This window comes from Rana temporaria, chromosome 12, assembly GCF_905171775.1.
Source record: "Rana temporaria chromosome 12, aRanTem1.1, whole genome shotgun sequence".
Taxonomy (NCBI): Eukaryota; Metazoa; Chordata; class Amphibia; order Anura; family Ranidae; genus Rana; species Rana temporaria.
This window is the reverse complement of record NC_053500.1, coordinates 79,023,046-79,046,186: the sequence shown is the minus strand read 5'-3', so window position 1 is coordinate 79,046,186 and position 23,141 is coordinate 79,023,046. Positions and strand designations below refer to the sequence as shown.

The window sequence follows — 23,141 nt, the reverse complement described above, 5'->3', positions numbered from 1 at the left end:
TCCATATGCACAGTCCTGTATGCAAAATTTACCCAGAGGAAGGCAAAAAAAAATAAAAAATTGGCTTCAGCTGGGGAAAATCTTCTTTCTGATCCCCCAAGGCGCAATTGGATATTCCATGGATTAACCTTCCCTATAAATATTAGTATCCAGTTATATATTGTGCATTTAGGAAAGATTCCAGGCTTTTTTTTTTTAAAACAATCTATTAAGCTGTCCATTCCACATTTTTACAGCTTTTAGTGTAAAGAATCCTTTCCGTATTTGGAGGTTACTTTTTTTTTTCTCCACACGTAAAGAGTATCCGCTGTTGTCCGCTGTAATGACCTGAAAGCAAATAACTCGACACCAAGTTCAGTATATGGACCACTTATGTATTTATACATGGCTGTTATGTCCTGCCATTTTATTTCTTTCATTTTCCTTGAAGATGAACTATAGGTAAAAAATGTAACACAATGTTGAAATATACATAGGTGGCCTGTCTCCTCTAACAAAGTCTTTGTAATCCTGTCTTGTCACTTTTATGACTCATAAACTTTTACTAGACAGTATAGCCTGGAGGGCAATGCTTTTTCCCCCTGTTAGAGTGAAGCAATACAGTAGTGTCACCTTCCTGCCCACAGCATGCTCATTGGACAGTCATGAATTCTGCTAACTCTGCTCTCTCTACATTAAGGTTCCATTCACATGGCCGTAACACTGCTGACATTTACTGATCAGAAACAAAATTTCCTGTATAATGATCAGTAAGTAAAATGCTTAAAGCGGGGTTCCAACCACAATTTGCATTTTTAAATGTATGTCCTTTCATTAATCTTTGTGGTGCTATACATACGGTCACTAACTAGATTAAAATCCGCCGCCGCTCCGCATACTTATTCAGGTCGAACACTTTATAAAATTGCCTGCAGATTGTTGTCATTTTGCTTGTGGGCATTGTGAAGCCCACAAGCAATTACTTCTGGGAATCCGATCTTGACGAGTGCTAATGGGCCGCTCGTCCCGCCCCATTCTCGCGCATGCGCATTGCAGCAGCAGCGCAGTGCCGCCAACCACTTGGGTTGCCATCATAACGAGTGGCGGCGGAAGTGCACGCCGTTGTGATGGCAACCCATAAACAATAACAATCTTCAATGAATCGCGTCACTTCCGGTATCGAAGTCCCGTGATTCTAGCCCTAGAGGAAAGCGCACAGCATCCTGGGAAATGATGACACACATTTCCCAGGAGCATTAGCGTTCTGAGGAGCCGAGGGAGCTGATGTCAGGATCCTAGGTGAATCCAAAGGCAGATTTTGTGGGACCGCATAGCAACAGGCATTTCCAGGTTAGTAAAAACATTTTTTTATTTACTTTTATTTTTTTAGGTCTAATGTGCCCTATAATGGAAAAAAAATGTTTTGATGGAAACTCTGCTTTAAAAATTGTACTGTTGTTTTTTCATCTTTCAATGGCGTACACTGGAGATCAAAATTGGAGAACAACTTACAATTTCTTAAATTTCAAGGTCACTGCATAGTCCTGTTCAAAATTACAACAGTCACAAACCTATTCTAGTCCCCCTAGAAGGCTGGTTGTCTATGAAATACAAATGCAAGAGAGGACAAGATAATGTGGAGAAACTCAATGGGCAATCGGTTCAACACTGCAGCTGCGATTGCTCGCCAGTTCAGTGCTGAACAGAGTAATGCCTCGTACACACGACCGGTTTTCCCGACAGAAAAACTGTCATGTTTTCTTTTGGTCGGGAAAACCGTCTGTGTGTATGCTCCCTAGCAGTTTTCCCGAAAAATTGCGGTAAAAAAAATTAGAACATATTCTATTTTTTCCCGTCGCGAATCTCTGCATATTTTCCCCCGCAGTTTTCCTATGGGTCAAACACACGGCCGGTTTTCCCGATCAAAGCTCTCAGACAGTTTTCCTGTCGGGAAAACAGGCCGTGTGTACACAGGGAAAAGTGACTGAGTCAGTACTTGGTTTTCCCCTCGGGTTTCCCGGCGGTCTTTTGACACGGGTTCAATAAAAACCGGCCAACATTCGGTTCATGTGTATGTCAGGGTGACTGACAGATATGCACATCGAACTGTTCTGGTAGGGTGGGGGGGGGGGGGGCGTCACCCTGTCAGAACACAACAGCTCAGCAGGGGAGATCGCTGTACTAACATTGGATTGTTGGTACAGCAGCTCAGATCGGAGCTGTCAGTTTTTTTTTTCAAAAAACTATTAGTGTGTACCGGAACTTAAATTTAATTAAAAAATGTAAACTCTGTTTTGTTTGCAAGTTCTTCTGTCCTTTAAAGTGTATGTAAACCCAAAAAAATGTTTTTTTTTATTTTTTATGTCACAATGTAGAGTATAAGATTTCCTATCATCTGTGCCCAGTCTTGCCACAAAGAGTTAATCCAGCTCTGAGCAACCTTTTTTTATTGTTCAGTGAAATAAAATGGACTTGCAGAGAAAAACCTTAGTCCGTTCCGCCCCCTTGCTGTGAGTGACAGGTTATTTACATATCTCATGCACTAGCCTGGAGACAGGCATTATTTTTTAATTCCCACCCCCACTCCTTTTCTGAAGTCATGTGCTTACTTTTCTGGATTTTGGCTGGATGTTAGTGATCATAGCAGAATTTAGTATAAGGAATACATAGGACAAAATGCATGTTGACAAGGGGAGTGTAGAGGAGGGCGGGGAGTCTACTGACACCCACAGAGCTCCAGACAACAGACCCACCCACAGAATCTGCAGTTTTTCAGTTCTTATAACAGACATAGGGGAAACATTTCACAGGTAAAGATACATGCAGGAGGCTTCTATATCCTTATAGATCAGCACTATGGCAGTAGTTTAGAAAGGATGAAAGTGGCTTTACATCCACTTTAACCACTTCCAGACCGCCGCATGTATATGTACGTCGGCAGAATGGCACGTACAGGCACATTGGCGTACCTGTATGTCCCTGCCTAGACGTGGGTCGGGGGTCCGATCGGGACTCCCCGCTACATGCGGTGGTCGGATTCCCGCGAGGAGCGATCCGGGACGACGGCGCGGCTATAAACGAGTGATCCCTTTTATAGGGAGACTCAATCGATGACGTCAGTCCTACAGCCACACCCCCCTACAGTTGTAAACACACACTAGGTGAACCCTAACTCCTACAGCGCCCCCTGTGGTTAACTCCCAAACTGCAACTGTCATTTTCACAATAAACAATGCAATTTAAATACATTTTTGGCTGTGAAAATGACAATGGTCCCAAAAATATGTCAAAATATGTCAAAGTGTCCGCCATAATGTCGCAGTCACAAAAAAAAAACGCTGATCGCCGCCATTAGTAGTAAAAAAAAATAATTAATAAAAATGCAATAAAAATATCCCCTATTGTGTAAACGCTATAAATTTTGCGCAAACCAACCGATAAACGCTTATTGCGATTTTTTTTACCAAAAATATGTAGAAGAATACGTATCGGCCTAAACTGAGGAAAACATTTTTTTTATATATATATTTTTGGGGGATATTTATTATAGCAAAAAGTAAAAAATATTGAATTTTTTTCAAAATTGTCGCTCTATTTTTGTTTATAGCGCAAAAAATAAAAACCGCAGAGGTGATCAAATACCACCAAAAGAAAGCTCTATTTGTGGGGAAAAAAGGACGCCAATTTTGTTTGGGAGCCACGTCGCACGACCGCGCAATTGTCTGATAAAGCGACGAAGTGCCGAATTGTAAAAACCCCTTGGGTCATTTAGCAGCATATTGGTCCGGTCCTTAAGTGGTTAAGGAGACATTGTAATTATTAGAACCCACTCATAGGTTGAAAATCAGGCAATGTTTGCACTTGGTGAATTGTTCAGAAATACGCTTTATTTAAGCGCACAGTTTTGCAGTTTTTATTATTTTGCAAAGTATTTCATTAGCACACTTTTACATTTTGTCATCCTTAGTATAATGGTGAAAGCGCCAATTCTAGAAATACCTCCCACCCCTGTTTTCTTCCCTGGAGGAAACTTTTTATGATCAAGCAAAAATTTGGCTGTGCTGTTAGAGGATATTTTCCCTCAGTACAAGGCACATCAGTTCACCCAGATTTCTTCATAAAAATAAAGTACTCTGGCGGCTTTTAATGCGCACATCATGAAAATGTATATTTGTTATATGGAGTAGATGTCAGTCCTAGTTCAGTGTTCTTTGCTGCATTCAGAAAAGATTGCTATGAGCTGATGAATATTTGCATGACTTTTGTGTAAGATTTACTTTGAGATTATATAGATTTGAAAATTTGGCTCTGACGTATATTTTTTTGTGCGTTTTTTTTGTTGTCGCCATGAGTATGTGCTGCAATATCATTTGGTATTTATCTTCCCTGCAGGCTGCTATGCAGTCTGACCTGCTTGTTTGGCCTTGGCTGGTTAGTGTGATTACACAAGGTGAGGTCTGTGTGTACCTGTGCCTGGTATGCTTTGATGGACGGAGAATGACTTTCTGGGTTTGTGCTTACAGCCAAATTCTAGCTTTGCAAACTGTCAAGCTTTGTGTTTTCCATCATGTCTGCTTTTATAATCTGGGAGTGTCAAGCATTCATATGAAGAGTCTAATGGCAAAATTCCTTAAAGAGATATTCCTTAAAACTATTATAGTTTATTGCATATTCTTACAAAACAGACAATATATTGTGCAATTTCATTTATTTTTACTCATTTGCATAAATCTGAAGCTTTAGAGCTCCTTTACACCATATACAATGGGGCTTTGCTGGATATTTCCACAGCCCCAATGCAGGGATTATTTACTAAAACTGGAGAGTGCAAAATTTATTGCAGCTCTGCATAGAAACCAATCAGCTTCTAGGTTTTATTGGCAACGCTAAATTGAATAAGCTGAATTTAGAAGCTGATTGGCTGCCATGCACAGCTGCACCAGATTCTGAGTCCTCCAGTTTTATAGCTAGATTCAGGTAGAGTTAGGCCGGCGTATCAGTATATACGCCAACCTAACTCAGAATCTGCGCCGACCTATGTTTAAGTGTATTCTCAAACAGAGATATGCTTAAACATATCTAAGATACGACGGCTTGCGCCGTCCTATCTTAGGTTGCAATATTGAGGCTGGCCGCTAGGTGGCGCTTCCATTGCGGTCAGCGTAGAATATGTAAATTAGTAGATACGCCTATTCACGAACGTACGCCCAGCCGACGCAGTACATTTACGCCGTTTACGTAAGAGATAGGCCGCCTAAAGTTAAAGCTGCCCCCTAGGTGGCGTATCCAATGTTAAAGTATGGCCGCCGTTCCCGCTTCGAAATTTGAAAACTTTATGTCGTTTGCGTCCACGTTGAAATCAATAGGCCCGTGCGGCGGACTTAGCCGCAATGCACACTGGGAAATGTAGGCGCTCGGCACATGCGCCGTTCAAAAAAAACGTCAATCATGTCGGGTCAAGCCTCATTACCATAAAACCCCCCCTCAGACGAATTTGAATTAGGCGCCCTTACGCCCGCCCGCTTTAGGCTACACCGCCGTAACTTAGCAGGCAAGTACTTTGAGAATCAAGTACTTGCCTCGTTAACTTACGGCGGCGTAGCCTAAACACGCTAAGCTACGCCGCCGCAAAGTTAGGACAGGGTACCTGAATCTAGCTAATAGTAACCCCTTTTCCCTCCCCCCATAGACATGGCAAAATACTCAAGACGTGCTGGGAACTTTTAGACTCGTAAGTGTTTGCAGATGAAGGGAAATTTCAAGCCCAATAGCTCTGGTGGGGCAGCTCCTACACAGCAAGGCTTCCTTCGATGGGAACCTAACAGTAGCTAAAACCTTAGAAATAGAGCACCGGAAAGGAGTGACAGACCAAAATTGGATAAGAGTCCAAAACCATTCCATTTCTCAATAAAAAAAAGTCATTGTGGGCGACACCATTTCTCCTTTATCAGGGCTCAACACAGGACAAAACTTGAAATGAACTCTCCTCATGCATGGAGAAGCAAGTCAATAAAAGTTGTTTAGCAGCAAAGATGTCTGTTCATACCACAGTGTTAGCTGTACTTTTTTCAGTGCAGCGGGTTGTGACGCAAACCATCTAGGGTGACCAGGTGTCCCGGATTGCCTGGGACAGTCCCGCATTTTGCAGGTCTGTCCCGGGCACCTTCATTCCAGGACAATACAGTGTCCCAGAATGGAACTGACACAACCACCCCCCGGGCCAATCTGATGCCCCCAAAAATGGCTGCCACATCACTGCTTTACACACTGACAGTACTTGCCCTGGCATGTCTGGAGGAGCACATACCCCGCTTGTGATTGGAGAAATCATAAATCCCGCCTCTTGTGTCCAATCACTGTGCTGTGATTCGTTACAGCACAAGCTTATTTTTGGGAAGGGGGGTGTCCCTGAATGGTAGTTTGGAAATGTGGTCACCCTAGAACCATCGCTTTACAATGGTGCTGCGCTGAATAGTAGGACATTTCAGTAAAATTCTGCGAAAGAAAGGAATTGATGTAGTGCCACTGTCTCCCCAATGCATGCCAGTGACCACCCAATTAGCTGTGAATAAGACCCTAAATTGTGTTTTAATAGTCACAGACATAGTAGGGTAAACACCATTTGACCTACCCATTTGTATTTGGATTGTGGGGTAAAACCAAAGCCAACACATAGACTTGGCAGATGGTTTCTTTGGACAAAATCAAGCCAGGGAACCCACCATTGTATTTGATTACAATAATTGGCCATAGCACAATATTACTGTGATATGGCCCTTTTAATTAAAGTGATGTTAAACATACGCTGTTTAATGTACACTTTTTAATGTAAGGCCCCTCTCACACCTGCGGAACTTATGTCCGCTTTTTCATCCATCCATTTACGAATTAAAAAGGGACATACATTGATCCATATGAGATAGTGGGTGTCAGCGGATGAACATCCGCTGACACCCGATCTCATCCGGGTCCGCAATGCTCCAATTCTGCAGACGGAGAAAAATCCTATTTTTCCATCCATCTGCGGATCAGATCGGGTGAACACGGACAGACAGTCTGTGTTCATCCGATCCCCCCCATAGGGGAAAGCGGAGATCTGACAGGGCGGTCCCTGCACAGTGTGCGGGGACTGCCCTGTCATCCGCCGGCTCAGCGGGGGATCAGCGGCGCGATCCCCGCTGAGCAAGCGGAGGTTCACGGGGCGGATCATCACGGATCCGTCCCGTGTGAAAGGGCCTTAATTGTTGCTTCTATTTCTATATGTTATTAATGGCACTGTAAATATTATAATAATTAAAAAAAACATCTAAGTACCTTTTTCCTATGTGATATAAAGCTGTCACATGACCCATCTCTCTCCCAGCCTGTCTGCAGGGAAACATAAGCAGGAGGAGCTCCTAGTCCTAGCAGCCTTTGGAATGAAGAGTAAAAATAAAGTAATATCAATAAATTGCTGTAAATAAATCTCCATTATTTTGTGGAAATAACATGGTGTGGGTGGATTTCTGCCAGTCACAGGTGTGACATGCCCCTCCAGTCTGTGTCTTGGAATTTAGAGGGAGTTGAAGCCACCATTAATCTACACGTAAGGGAGTGTCATTTACCACTGTGTATATGCCCACATGTGTGACTCTATAGTCACATGGGCTGCTCAGATGTGATAGGGAGGAAATGCTCAATATAGAAACTAACTAAAAACTGAGCATGTGCAGAGTTGCCACCACAGCTGCAAAATCCCCAGCTGAATTGGGGACATTAGGGATATGAACAGTAGGTGGAGATAGAGAGCAGCAGGATCAACCAGGTTTGAGTGTTGAGTATGAATAGCATGTAACACAGCATTTATTGATAGTTTTTTACAATGTGGGTTTAGTGACACGTTAAGGATTTATATAAATCTTCTTGCAATATTTCCTCTGTTTCCTTTTTAGTACCTTTTATTAATTTATTTATGGTACTGAAAAATTATTAAGCTTTTAGAAACCCTGACAGTTCATATCAGTCATTTGACCCTAATACCGCGTACAGACGATCGGACATTCTGACAACAAAACCGTGGATTTTCTTCTGACGAATGATGAACACACGCCAAACACCCTGCAAATTTGGGTGTTTGCCGAACGGGGTGAACAGCCAATGTTTGGCCCAAACTTATGCTCGGGCCGAACCATTTGCCCAACGCTAAGCATTCCTATATATAAACATTCTGGATGGCAAGTGTTTGTACCAGAATCAGCTGCAGCCATGATCCTGGTATCGTTTTTTACAGCCCATGATCAACTTTCATGTAAAAGTGATCACTTTTTCACAGCTGGGCAGGACTCCCTCTACCATGGAGCCTAGGACCACTGTAAGACCACAGAGGAGATGGAGCAACACCCACTCTCCTCTGTGAAGAATGTTGCTGTCATTTCCTGGCTGTACATCTAGGGAAGAAGCTTATCAAAAATGATCTGTGTTCAATCAACTGCTTTGAAGGGCAAAAGAGACATCAGGGGTCTAAAAGGGGTCCCTGATGTCTCCATAAAGAGTACTTGTCACTGTCCAAAGCAATCACAAAGGGAGCTTGTTAACCCATTTGTGATAGCAATAGAGTTATATGGAAAAAAAAAAAAAAAAAAAATATATATATATATATATATATATATATATATATATATATATATAGATATAGATATAGATATATATACTGTGTGTATTGTGTGTTTTATATATATATATATATATATATATATATATATATATATGTGAAAAAAATAATGTAAAACAAAAATAATGTAAACATTTTTAAAAACACCCCAGTTCCCCTGTGCATACACATTAATGCAAACTCACATTTCTGATGTAAATACGTAAACAGTTATTGCACATATGAGAGGTCACCACGAATGTTGGAGTGAAAACAATAATTCTAGGGCCATAATTTGCGATTAACTCTTTAAAGTGTTACCTATGGACAGTTTTAGTTACCGTCGTTTGTTGTCATTTCACAGGTGTTAGAAAATTTCAATCTTGGCATGTTTAGTATTTATTTACTCACTGGAACATCACCTTTATATTTTACAAAAAAGTGTGTATTATATTGTGTTTGTGTGCAATAAAATTCATATAAGTGTATTTCTTCCTGAAAATTAGCATTTGATGATTGACCGTGCAAATATCATGCAACATAAGAAAATTGCAACAACCACCATTTTATTCTTCAGGGCCTCTGATTTCATGCTCTCAGGAAATATATAATGTATATATAAAAAAAAAATGCTGATTTTAACATGTATGTAAAAAATTAAAAATTGCAAGCGGTTGATGACTGCTTTTATGTTTTTAGTAAAGGAAAGGGGGTGATGCTTATTGCTTTGTGGTGACTAATAAAATAAAAATACTCTGACGTTTAAATAAAAATTTGGAGATTTGTACTTGAATTGCCTTATGTTTTTCCTCGTTACAGGTTCAGCATATTATGACAATGTCCGCCCCCTGGCATATCCAGAATCTGATGCTGTACTTATTTGTTTTGATATAAGCCGGCCAGAAACTTTAGACAGCGTTTTAAAAAAGGTAAGCGCATATTTTCATATCATTTGGAACTCTCAGTTGTTAACTTGTTTCAGTAAATGAATACCGGCCTGTGTTTATGTCTGTACCTGTATCTTCGGTAGTAAAAATCAATTTTTGAAACTGTTTTTTAAATTATCTGGTTTCTGGCTGTGAGGGAAAAAAAAAAAAAAACACAAAGATTATTATTATTTTTTTATACATATATTTAAAAGACAAATATGACTGTAAAAAAAAACGAAATTTATACTCACCTAGGTGGATGCAGTATTGATCTGATGCTGTATCTGTCCTCGCCAGCTCTGCACTGAGAACTGAGTGATCAAACACCGCTGAACACTCAGTTCTCCCCCTCCGCTCTGAGCAGGTAGCCATGACTGTCAGTCACCGACACTCTGCTCTGCCCCTCCAGAATTCACTGGAGCATTGGGCTGTGGAGGGGACGGAGGTACTGGTTGAGGCTCTCAGCAGATTGTTGAGAGTCTGAGCCAGCTACTGGTCCAGGCATCTGGGTGGATCCTGACCATATGGGTTGGATCTTTTCTCAGCATGATCCTGCTCTGTGATGTCAGCCGACAGTGGGCTTTAGCCATTAGGAGACACTTGTACTCCACCCAGGAGACAGGAGGTCCCTGTCCATCCTTTGCATTAAGGTGAAAAAACATCCGATGCTTGCAAGCTCAGGTTTACTTACCTGAGCCATTGAAAGTCCCGCGTCGTGAACGCGATGGCTTCTCGGCCATTGGATGATTGATAGCAATGCAGTCATTGGCTCCCGCTGTAACTTGTGGTATTACCTTGTCATGTCTATTACTGTGATCATAACACTTAATGCTTTGATCGAGTGAAACATCTGAAACACCTTGTTGTTTGCATTATGATTGTACTTTTAGTTACACTCTTGGTAAGTTGATTGTTTAAGGGGTGGGTTTGGTTATTCTGTGAGATTAGCTTCTCCATCCTATTTGAGGTTAGTTAGTCTTTATTTTGTATCACTGTTGTCTGATTATGGGACCCATCTCGCTGCTCCAAAACAGTCCTGTATTGATGTAATCAATGAATACATTTGAATGAATCTACATGCATTTTGTATACTGATTAACTAGTGGTGCCTTCTACTATTGTCACTGCTACACCCAATCCCTTAAAGTGGAACTACATGGCATCTGAGCACCACAAACCAAAAATGTTATTTAATTCATTTTTTTTTGCCTTGTCAAAAATATTTTATTGAGTACAAAGGTGTAATACACATTACAGGAAATACATCGAAAATAGGGAAGCTCAGAAATTCTTATTCCAATAGGTAAATATACAAAGTAAATATTTGTGGACAATGTATGGTATACTGTTTAGTCACTAATGACATTAAGATTATTAAGTTTAGAGGTTTTATGTAATTATTAGTAACTACTGACATATATATTGTTCTCTGTGAAGCAAAGAGTTATTAACAATACAAAGGGAGCTTCAAAATAATAATATTAAAATAGCTGCTAATTTCTGTTGTATTGTATGTTGTTGAGAAGACACTTCCGTCTAAGTGACACTATAATATTATAGAGCAATCCTTAATACAACTAAAGCCTCGTAGACACCAGTGTTAATTGTGTTGCCTAAAACCGACTAAAACATTTAAGTCTACTAACTTAAAACCATTTTAGTCTAATAAAATGCGACTAAAACTAAAATGGCTTTTTTTTTATTTTTTTTTACAATTTCTTTATTTTCAGTTTTCTTTTCATTTGTACAAAATATAAGGAATGGCATCAATCTTAACATAAAATAACAATAAACAATCAATCACTTTTACATAATGTAATCATAACCTCTCATCTTATATTTCAACAAAGGATTCATTAGCACCATTGATTCACCCCAGTTCTCTCGACTCCCCCCTCTCCAAGGAAACTGAGATCGAGAGGTGGTAGTGAACCCCTTATTCTCAGTACTAATCGGGTATAAGAGAGGGAGCAGTAGAAAAGAATAAAAAATAAATAAAACAAAGGTTGTCTGGTCATGGGGTGACACTATCCCCAGACCCTACATATTGCTATTATCTTACCCCACTCCTTCTCGCCCCCTATGCTTATGATCCTTGTCCAGTTCCATTCCTTTCCCTGTACCCCTCCCCCCCCCCCTCCCCACAACCCCCCCCCCCCAGCAACCCCCCTCCCCTCCAAAGCATCCCCTCCCTTCTCTCCTCTCTCCTCCCTCAGTCTCCATCCACCAGCCTCCCACCCTCCTCTGAGGATATAATATATTTCCAAGGTGACCAAATTTTATGGTCAATTTCCCTTATTTTTCTGCTTGTCCATACTGGGTCTTCCATCCTGTTCACTTCTTCCACTTTTTTTAATCCCCATGCTCACAGTAGGAGATTGTACTTGTTTCCATTTAAGTGGTATGCATGCTGTAGCAGCATTCACTAGGTGACACAAGATGGAATTCCTGTATATTCCCCACGGTATCTCTGATAGATAGACTAGATCCTCCGGTATTGCCACCTCACTACATTTTTGAATAATCTCACTGGAATTTTAGTCAAAAGACTAAAATGGGACTAAAACTAAAATGCCATTTTTGTCAAATAACTAAAGACTAAAACTAAATAGAAAATTGACATCAAAATTAACACTGGTCTGTAGTGCATGTTCATACCTTAATAACATAAATAATAACATATTTGATTTTTCACTCCAGCAGTATATAATGAGTTTGGAAATTGTAGAGAAATGCTTAAATAATGCATTTCAATTTAACAACACCCATTCGATTTAAGATGACTAAAATGAGTTTTAGTCGACTAAAATGATTTTAGTCGACTAAAATGCACTGGAGATTTAGTCGACTAAATACGGCTAAAACTAAAACAATTGCAGATGACTGGGACTAAAACTAAAATGCCATTTTAGTCCTGAGACTAAAACTAAATCGAAATTTGCTGCCAAAATTAACACTGGTACACACAGTACAATTGTTGGCCAATCGAGCATCCGATTCTTGTCAAAAGGGCGTGTGCCAGTAGCTTGTCTTGCATACTAACGGTACACAATTGTTGTGCCACAAACACGAACGTAGTGACGTACTACGAGGAATTTCAGCTCTTGATTGCTACCCTTTGGGCCCCTTCTGCTAATTTTGTGTTTGGTGAGCATTGATTCCGAGCATTTGTGTTTGTACTTTTCGACTTGTGTGACAAATTTTTGTACTGACCATACGAAAATCAGACGTGCAGCCGTTTTTACTAGCCTGTCATCCAATATTTGTTGGCCGAAAGTTGGACAACAATTGTCCTAATGGTAAGACAACAGACATTTCTCTGCCACACGTATCGTGTGTACAAGGCTTAAGACTGAATCCGCGAGCCAACAAAGAGTCCCCAGTGCAAAATTAAAAAGGTAGAACTTTGGTACTCCTGCAGGAGACCAGATTTCACAAATCATCTAGGCTTACATCCCAAGCTTCCATAACTTAGAGAGGTCTACGCAAATGTGGAGACAGCTAGAGTGTAGAAGGGAGAGAGAGAAATGGAAACTTAACTGAAAATTCAAGCGAGAGATGGAAACTTAAATACAAATTTATCAAATGGAATAGAGAACAGCATCAGCCATGGCAAGGTTGTACGTCCTCGAGCAAACAAAATGAGGACCTAATAATCTGGACTGTCTTATCTCAGCAGAATTGGAAGATTCGGTTGAACGCATCAGTGAATACATGCTAAGCCATGATGTATGCAGTGTTGCTGAGCCACCATGCACAATACAGTCCGATCTCTTCTATCTTCTTCCATCAATACTGTTTTGTCTAAGTACCGAGACCACTAGGTTGCAAAAACTGAGCTGCTTCAAATCAATCAATAATATTTAGTCAAATAGCTTCCAGCAGCAGCCACAATTCAATAAAAAAATGACATGGGGTCCCCCCCAAAAATCCATACCAGACCCTTTTCTGAGCACGCAACCTGACAGGCCGCAAGAAAAGAGGGGGGACGAGAGAGTGACCCCTCTCCTGAACCATACCAGGCCACATGCCCTCAACATGGGGAGGATGTCCCAATGTTGATTGGGACAAGGGCCTCATCCCCACAACCCTTGACCAGTGGTTGTGGGGGTCTGCGGACAGGGGGCTTATCGGAAATCTGGAAGCCCCCTTTAAAAAAGGGGACCCCCAGATCCCGCGCCCCCCACATGAATTGGTAATGGGGTACAATGTACCCCTACCATTTCACAAAGAAAAAGTGTGAACATTTTAAAAATGACAGAAGACGGCATGGGACAAGTCCTTTATTAAAAATATTTTTTTTTTTTAGTTCGGGTTTCCCCTTAATATTCATACCAGAACCAAAGGGCCTGGTAATGTACTAATGGACTAAGGGGGAACCCATGCTGTTTTTTTTTAATGACTTTTATCGGTATTGCCGGGACCCGACAATTCATTATAGCAGCGAGTAGTTTTAAATTACCTTTTTTCCTTTAGAAATGTCATTTGTGACTTTTCTAAGCACGGAAAACATGCGCTACTTTACAGGCATACTATAGACACCCCCAGGTATGAAATTTAAAGGAATATTTCGCTTTTATTGTTTCACTTTAAGCATTATTACTAGGGCAGGACCAAATACTTTGTATGGCAATAACTTGCATATACTGTAAGCCTTTAAAATTAGCAATTTTGTCGGAACCCGGCAATTCATTATAGCCGCGATCCATTTTAAATGACTTTTTTTCCTTTTAGAAGTGTAATTTTCTAAGCATGGGAAACATGCGCTACTTTACAGGCATACTATAGACACACCCCAGGTACGGAATTTAAAGGATTTTTTTATTGTTTCACTTTAAGCATTATTAAAATCACTGCTCCCGAAAAAACTGCAGTTTTTAAAACTTGTTTTGCATTGATACATGTCCCCTGGGGCAGGACCCAGGTCCCAAACACTTTTTATGGCAATAACTTGCATATTAACCTTTAAAATTAGCACTTTTGATTTCTCCCATAGACTTTTAAAGGGTGTTCTGCGGCTTTCGAATTTGCCGTGAACACCCCAAATTGTTTGCTGTTCGGCGAATGGGCGAACAGAAAATGTTCGAGTTGAACTCATGTTCAACTCAAACAGATAGCCCATTCCTAGAATAGTATTAATAGTAAAATAAACTACTTCTGCAAAGGTTGGACAACAATACTGGTTGTTCAGGAAGATACAGATGCCCACAGAGAATGGCTGAAACTGGAGCCTCTGCTGGAGTTTGATCAGAGGGATGTGACAAGAGGTTGGTTCAGGCAGCAGGCAGAGACATAGTCGGTAAATAGCAAAGCGATGGTCCAAGCAGCTGACAAGAGGCAAGGTTGGTAAACAGGAAAAGGTCAGTCCAGGTGCCAATCAAGAGACGTGGTCAGTAAACTGGCAAGGGTCAGATATGGCCAGGTCAAGAGTCAAAAGCAGTTTGTGAGGCATATGGAGAAACCTATCAGAAGTGCTAGTTGCAAGGCCTGTGAGGCTTACATCATGGGGCAACTGAAGCAGAACCAACAGGAGTTAAGCAGGAATGAGAGAGCTACAGGCATTGCGTTGCAACAGGATGCCTAGAGGCTGGGCTGCTGGCCTTGGTAATTTGTCATGAGCAGCAGAATCACCTATGTGTCACCAATCTTAAACAGGAGCTTCAGACTCCCCCCAAAAATTACCCTTTGGGTAAAGTTCTGCTTTGAGTTTCAGTCAGACAAAGCTACCCAGGAGACAGGCTACTACTGCTGTGCTCTCTTTACATAAGCCTATGGTGCTCTGGAAGGCCTTTGTCCAGTATTAAATAATTATTCATGAAACAAAGATTATATACATATAACAAAATATATATATATATACCATATTATAAACCTAAATACGCCAAACCGCAAGAGGCCTACATATTAAGCAGAAAATGTGACATTCACAGGGGATTACAGATTCTCTGTCATTTAAAACTCATGGAATGGGAAGATTCACCCACAGTGAACATTCAGGGAATCTCACATTCATTTCTTTTTAAATATGTCCTGATCACATCTACAGTATATCAGTATCATATGTACTTTGTACAATCATGCACAAACCTATACATTGTCCTCCTATGCCACTTTCTCCTCCATTGCAAATCTATCTGTTGTTCGATCCACCTGGCTGTCTGTGAATGTGAATTGGAACGCATTTAGCAAGGCAGTTTGTACAAACACATACATGGGCATCCTTCCCAGAATGGAGTCTAGACTGGCTTTTGTTTAGCAGGACACGGGATGTTCTGAGCTGGGTACAGCAGAGAATGAAGAGTTTCACTTGCATGGATTCACTTCTTAGGGTAATTATATGACCAGTGTTTTGTCACCGTTCATCCTTCTACACAAGGACTTTGTACCATTGATAATAGTTATAACACAAAATAAATTATTGCCATAGAGCTCTCAGTAATGCGTGACGGTCTCACTATTAGGGCCAGTGTCTTTTGAAGGTGTCATTCAGTTTACTTAAATGGGAAAATGCATGTCAAGGTACACAAAAGGCAGCATGCAGGACATTTTCCGAATGCATCACAAAACATCATTAAACACCTCATTAACAACCAAAAGGTTTTTTTTTTTTTTTTTTTCACAGCAAAAGGTTGATTAAACAATATGTATACAATTTAGAAAATAGCACAACAATGCGTCCAGAGTGAACAAGCCTTAAAGTGCACCTGTGCCCAGAGTATGTGCATTAAGACATTTACATATTCTTACCAGGCAGCAATAACATCCTTATTCACCTCAGTACCAATACTGGTCCGAAGCTCCGCGGCAGCGGGACTCGCGGACCCGATCGCCGCCGGAGTCCCGCGTTTGGTCCCCGGAGCTGAAAAACGGGGAGAGGTGTGTGTAAACACAGCTTCCCCGTTCTTCACAGTGGCAGCTTCATTGATCGTGTGTTCCCTAATATAGGGAAACACGATCAATGACGTCACACGTCCAGCCCCGCCCCCCTACAGTTAGAAAAACATATGAGGTCACACATAACCCCTACAGCGCCCCCTAGTGGTTAACTTCCAAACTGCAATTGTCATTTTTACAGTAAACAATGCATTTTTATAGCATTTTTTCCTGTGAAAATGACAATGGTCCCACAAATGTGTCAAAATTGTCCGATGTGTCTGCCATAATGTTGCAGTCACGAAAAAAATCGCTAATCGCCGCCATTAGTAGTAAAACATTTTTTTTATAAAAATGCAATAAAACTATCTCCTATTTTGTAAATGCTATAAATTTTGCGCAAACCAATCGATAAACGCTTATTGCGATTTTTTTACCAAAAATAGGTAGAAGAATACGTATCGGCCTAAACTGAGGAAAAAATACGTTTTTTTTATATCTTTTTGGGGGATATTTGTTATAGCAAAAAGTAAAAAATATTGGATTTTTTTCAAAATTGTCGCTCTATTTTTGTTTATAGCGCAAAAAATAAAAACCGCAGAGGTGATCAAATACCACCAAAAGATCTCTATTTGTGGGAAAAAAAGGACGCCAATTTTGTTTGGGAGCCACATCGCACGACCGCGCAATTGTCAGTTAAATCGACGCAGTGCCGAATCGCAAAAATTGGCCAAATAGAGCTTTCTTTTGGTGGTATTTAATCACTGCTGTTTTTTTTTTGTGCAAAAAAATAAGAAAAATACCAAAAGAAAAAAGAAAAAGAAAATGGTTTCATAGTTTTGTTATACAATTTTGCACTGATTGGCACTGATTTGCTTCACTGATTGGCACTGATAAGGTGGCACTGACAGGTGGCACTCATGGTTGGCACTATTGGGCACTGATGATCACTGATGGGTGGCACTGATGGGCACTGGTAGATGACACTGATAAGCAGCACTGATCAGTGGCACTGATGATGAGGCATTGATTGGCAGCACTGGTGGGCAAAAGTAGGTGGCACTGTGGGCACTGGTGGGTGACACTGGTGGATACAGATGAGGCAGCCACAGCTCTCTGTGTGTGAGACCAATGTCCCTCGACAGAAGCCAGTGACAGCGTTAGGGAAAAAAAAAGATTACCAATATTCTGTTTACATCATGTGGTCAACAGTCATTGGCTGACAGCCGCTTACATGGAAAGGGGGCACACAGGCAGCTCATACATGGGAGGATGTCCTATGATGGCCTCCTGGCAATTAATACTTGCTCTGTATCCGTCATTTAGCTATAGCACGAGCAGGAGGAGATTAATTTAGAATTGAGGGTGGAGGGAGAATTTGAGGGGCAGATAGGGGTCAATCCCTATTGGTGGGTGGAATGGGGAAAGATGAGGTAGGTCTATGGCAAGGTTCCCATATTACAAACTCCCATTGGAAATGGTACTATTTGTACTTAAATAAAAAATATGCAAAATACTTATGCATAATGTGACAGTTTGTTCACCAATTCCAGAAGCCTGCCAAGCAAAAATGGTGAGTTGGAAGCTCTGGTGCACGAAGAGAACTATGATCTAATTGGTATTGCTGAATCTTGGCTTCATTCTTCACATGACTGGTCTATTAATATTCCTGGCTATGCTTTCTTTCGGAAAGACAGGGTTAAACGGAGGGGTGGTGGTGTCTGTCTCTATGTAAGAAGTGATCTAAAAAAAAAGTGTGAATGAGGACCTAGTTGATGGAAAGTGTGATGAAACTGAAGCATTATGGGTAGACCTGCGAATGGGTGTGCATACTACAAATGTCATCATTGGAGTTTGTTATAGGCCACCCAGTGTTAATGAGAAGATGAAGACTCAGCTTCTTCCACAGATAGAAAGGGCTGGGACGGTGATAATAATGGGGGATTTTAACTACCCAGCAATTGACTGGAGCAATGGCACTGCAGGGACAGTTAAAGTGCAAACATATTTAAACCTATTACAAGATAATTTTATGGTACATTTTATGGTATAGAGGCCCCCGACTAGAAATGACGCTCTACTCGACCTGGTAATCTCAAAACATGCAGAGCTTAAAGGGGTTGTAAAGGTTTGTTTTTTATTTTCTAAACAGGTTCATTTAAGCTAGTGCATTGTTGGTTCACTTACCTTTTCCTTCGATTTCCCTTCTAAATGTTTTTTTCTTTGTTTTCTTTGTCTGAATTTTTCACTTCCTGTTCCTCCTCAGTAAGCTGTTCTGACTAGCCACCGCTCGGATTACTGAGGAGAAACAGGAAGTGAGAAATTCAGACAAAGAAAAAAAACATTTAGAAGGAAAATTGAAGGAAAAGGTAAGTGAACCAACAATGCACTAGCTTAACCTCCCTGGCGGTATGATTCTTTCAGAAAAAACATGCTGAAAGCGGTACCATTATTTGCAAGGAAATTTGGCGTTTTATACTGTAGGCCTGTTTTTTAGGAATAACTCACTTAAATCTGACCAAACAAGAATCTAATCCCGGGTATGACATTTTTTTAAAAACAAAATTATAAATTATAATATAATAAATAATTATAAATAATTATAACAAATAATAATATAATTCTAATAAAAATTATTCAATAATGTAATCAACTCAAAATCACAGAAATTTGCTCAGTTGCAAAATTGTTGCTGTCATTATTTTTTTTTTTTTATGACGAATTTCCCCGCAAATCGCTATCGCACAATTCTGCAAGTGATTATAATTTATTATCGCTGTTTTCTAGCTGCTCTAAAACCATTTTTGACATAAAGGGACACTTTTGGTTGCTATGGACAATCTACAGTTTGCAGGCAGAAAAAAAGGTTTTTATTATATAAAAGAACATGCATGACACTGGGCAGACCACTAGGGACAAGGGGGGTGTGTTTTTTTTACATACAGTACTGTAATCTATAAGATTACAGTATACTGTGTGTATAGTGTTTGTTTACTTTTTTGAATTTGGCGCCGATCTCCGCTCCCGTGCGTCGTAACGTCGCAGGGAACGGAGATCGACGGCACAGGAGAACACTGTGTGAATCGAGCGAGGTCCCGCTCGCTCACACAGCGCTGTGACATTGCTGGATCCAGGAGAAGGTAAGCCAGCGCGCGCTGCAGGCTCTGCACAGCTACCCCGAGCGTGACTCGGGGTTACCGATTTTGGTCGAAAAAATCAACCCCGAGTCACGCTCGGGGTTACCGCCAGGAGGGTTAAAGGAACCTATTTAAAAAATAAAAAACGAACCTTTACAACCCCTTTAATACTAATGTTCATATAAATGAACATCTGGGTAGAAAGCGGGAGTTCACCCGAAAAACTATTTTTAACATTAGATTGAGGCTAATTTTGTCAAGGGGAATCGGGTGTTTTTTTTTAAATCGAAGCAGTACTTACCGTTTTAGAGATAGATCTTCTCCGCCGCTTCCTGGTATGGTCTTCGGAACTGGGCGTTCCTATTTGATTGACAGGCTTCCGTCAGGCTTCCGACGGTCGCATACATCGCGTCACGAGTAGCCGAAAGAAGCCGAACGACGTTCGGCTACTTTCGGAAAATCGTGACGCGATGTATGCGACCGTCGGAAGCCTGTCGGAAGCCTGTCAATCAAATAGGAACACCCAGTCCCGCAGCCCATACCCGGAAGCGGCGGAGAAGATCTATCTCTAAAACGGTGAGTACTGCTTCGATAAAAAAAAAAAACACCCGATTCCCCTTGACAAAATTAGCCTCAATCTAATGTTGAGGGCTGGTCTCCAAGACTTATGCTGCGTACACACGATCATTTTTCAGGTTGTAAAAATTTTTTTTTTTTTAACCACTTAAGCCCCGGACCAATATGCAGCCTAAAGACCCAAGGTGTTTTTACAGTTCGGGACTGCGTCGCTTTAACAGACAATTGCGCGGTCGTGCGACGTGGCTCCCAAACAAAATTGGCGTCCTTTTTTCCCCACAAATAGAGCTTTCTTTTGGTGGTATTTGATCACATCTGCGGTTTTTAGTTTTTGCGCTATAAACAAAAATAGAGCGACAATTTTAAAAAAAAAGCAATATTTTTTACTTTTTGCTGTAATAAATATCCCCCAAAAACATATATAAAAACATTTTTTTTCCTCAGTTTAGGCCGATACGTATTCTTCTACCTATTTTTAGTAAAAAAAATCGCAATAAGCGTTTATCGATTGGTTTGCGCAAAATTTATAGTGTTTACAAAATAGGGGATAGTTTTATTGCATTTTTTTTTTTTATTTTTTTTTTACTACTAATGGCGGCGATCAGCAATTTTTTTCGTGACTGCGACATTATGGCGGACACTTCGGACAATTTTGACACATTTTTGGGACCATTGTCATTTTCACAGCAAAAAATGCATTTAAATTGCATTCTTTATTGTGAAAATTACAGTTGCAGTTTGGGAGTTAACCACAGGTTACATAGTTACATAGTTAGTCAGGTTGAAAAAAGACACAAGTCCATCCAGTTCAACCACAAAAAACAAAATAAAAAAACACAGTAAAATCCTATACACCCAACTTCATACCCACAGTTGATCCAGAGGAAGGCAAAAAACCCCAGCGGAGCATGATCCAATTTGCTACAGCAGGGGAAAAAATTCCTTCCTGATCCCCCGAGAGGCAATCGGATTTACCCTGGATCAACTTTACCTACAAATCTTAGTACTCAGTTATATTCTGTACATTTAGGAAAGAATCCAGACCTTTCTTAAAGCAATCTACTGATCTGGCCAGAACCACCTCTGGAGGGAGTCTGTTCCACATTTTCACAGCTCTTACTGTGAAAAAACCTTTCCGTATTTGGAGGTGAAATCTCTTTTCCTCTAGACGTAAAGAGTGCCCCCTTGTCCTCAGTGATGACCGTAAAGTGAATAACTCAACACCAAGTTCACTGTATGGACCTCTTATATATTTGTACATGTTGATCATATCCCCCCTTATTCTCCTCTTCTCAAGAGTGAATAAATCTAGTTCCTCTAATCTTTCCTCATAGCTGAGCTCCTCCATGCCTCTTATCAATTTGGTTGCTCTTCTCTGCACTTTCTCCAGTTCTCCTATATCCTTTTTGAGAACTGGTGCCCAAAACTGAACTGCATATTCCAGATGAGGTCTTACTAATGATTTGTACAGGGGCAAAATTATATCTCTGTCTCTGGAGTCCATACCTCTCTTAATACAAGAAAGGACTTTGCTCGCTTTGGAAACCGCAGCTTGGCATTGCATGCCATTATTGAGCTTATGATCAACTAAAACCCCCAGATCTTTCTCCACTACAGACCCCCCCAGTTGTACTCCCCCTAGTATGTATGATGCATGCATATTCTTAGCCCCCAAGTGCATAACTTTACATTTATCTACATTAAACCTCATCTGCCACTTAGTCGCCCAATCAGACAGAGCATTGAGGTCGGCTTGTAAATTGGAGACATCCTGTAAGGACGTTATTCCACTGCATAGCTTGGTGTCATCTGCAAAGACAGAAATGTTACTTTTGATCTCAGACCCAATATCATTTATAAATATATTGAAAAGTAAGGGTCCCAGCACTGAACCTTGGGGTACACCACTGATAACATTGGACCATTCAGAGTAAGAATCATTAACCACGACTCTCTGAATTCTGGCTTTCAGCCAGTTTTCTATCCATTTACAAACTGATATATCCAATCCTGTAGACCTTACCTTACACATGAGCTGTGTGTGCGGAACTGTATCGAAAGCTTTTGCAAAATCCAAATATATCACGTCCACAGCCACGCCTCTGTCCAGGGTTTTACTTACCTCTTCATAAAAGGAAATCAGGTTTGTCTGACAACTTCTGTCTTTCATGAATCCATGTTGACTGCTGCTTAAATAGTTTTTTTCCAGCAAGAACTCATCCATGTGGTCTTTTATTAAACGTTCCAGTATCTTCCCAACTATAGAAGTTAAACTAACAGGTCTATAGTTACTTGGTAAAGACTTTGTTCCCTTTTTAAATATGGGCACCACATTGGCCCTGCGCCAATCCAGTGGTACTATTCCTGTCTTTAATGAGTCCCTAAATATTAGATACAGTGGCTTTGAAATGACAGAGCTCAACTCACCTAGGATCCGTGGATGGATGCCATCAGGTCCAGGTGCTTTATCCACCTTTATTCTGTCTAAATATTTCTGGACCATATCACTTTTGAGCCATTGTGGATTTGGGGCTGTGTCACTCCCACCCCCATTTTGGACATGAGCTCCCCCATGCTCCATTGTATACACAGAGCTGAAGAAAACATTTAATAAATTTGCCTTCTCTTTGTCCCCAGTCACCCACTCTAGATTATTTTGTAAGGGGCCTACATGCTCAGACTTCACCTTTTTACTATTAATATATTTAAAGAATTTTTTGGGGTTTGTCCTACTATCTTTTGCAATCTGTCGTTCGTTTTGAATTTTTGCATCCTTGATTTCCTTTTTGCATATCCTGTTATATTCTTTGTAACATTTAAACAACACTAGTGTTCCTTCATTTTTATATTTTTTAAAAGCTACTTTCTTATTGTTTATAGCTTTTTTAACTTTGACCGTGAGCCACATAGGTTTTATTTTTAGCCTTTTAAACTTATTGCCCATGGGAACATACTTTGCAGTGAGGTTCCACACAGTCTTTTTGAAGAATTCCCATTTCTGTTCTGTGTTCATATGTG

General features: G+C 40.5%; 1 protein-coding gene across 1 annotated transcript in view; it reads left to right on the top strand.

The window, feature by feature from the left end:
* The window catches only part of RND2 (Rho family GTPase 2), a 292,631-nt gene that overhangs the window by 150,490 nt on the left and 119,000 nt on the right, over window positions 1-23,141 (top strand). Inside the window, exon 3 of the mRNA XM_040331332.1 lies at window positions 9,428-9,537. Coding sequence (XP_040187266.1) covers window positions 9,428-9,537 — 110 coding nt within the window. The remainder of the gene's footprint in view (window positions 1-9,427; window positions 9,538-23,141) is intronic.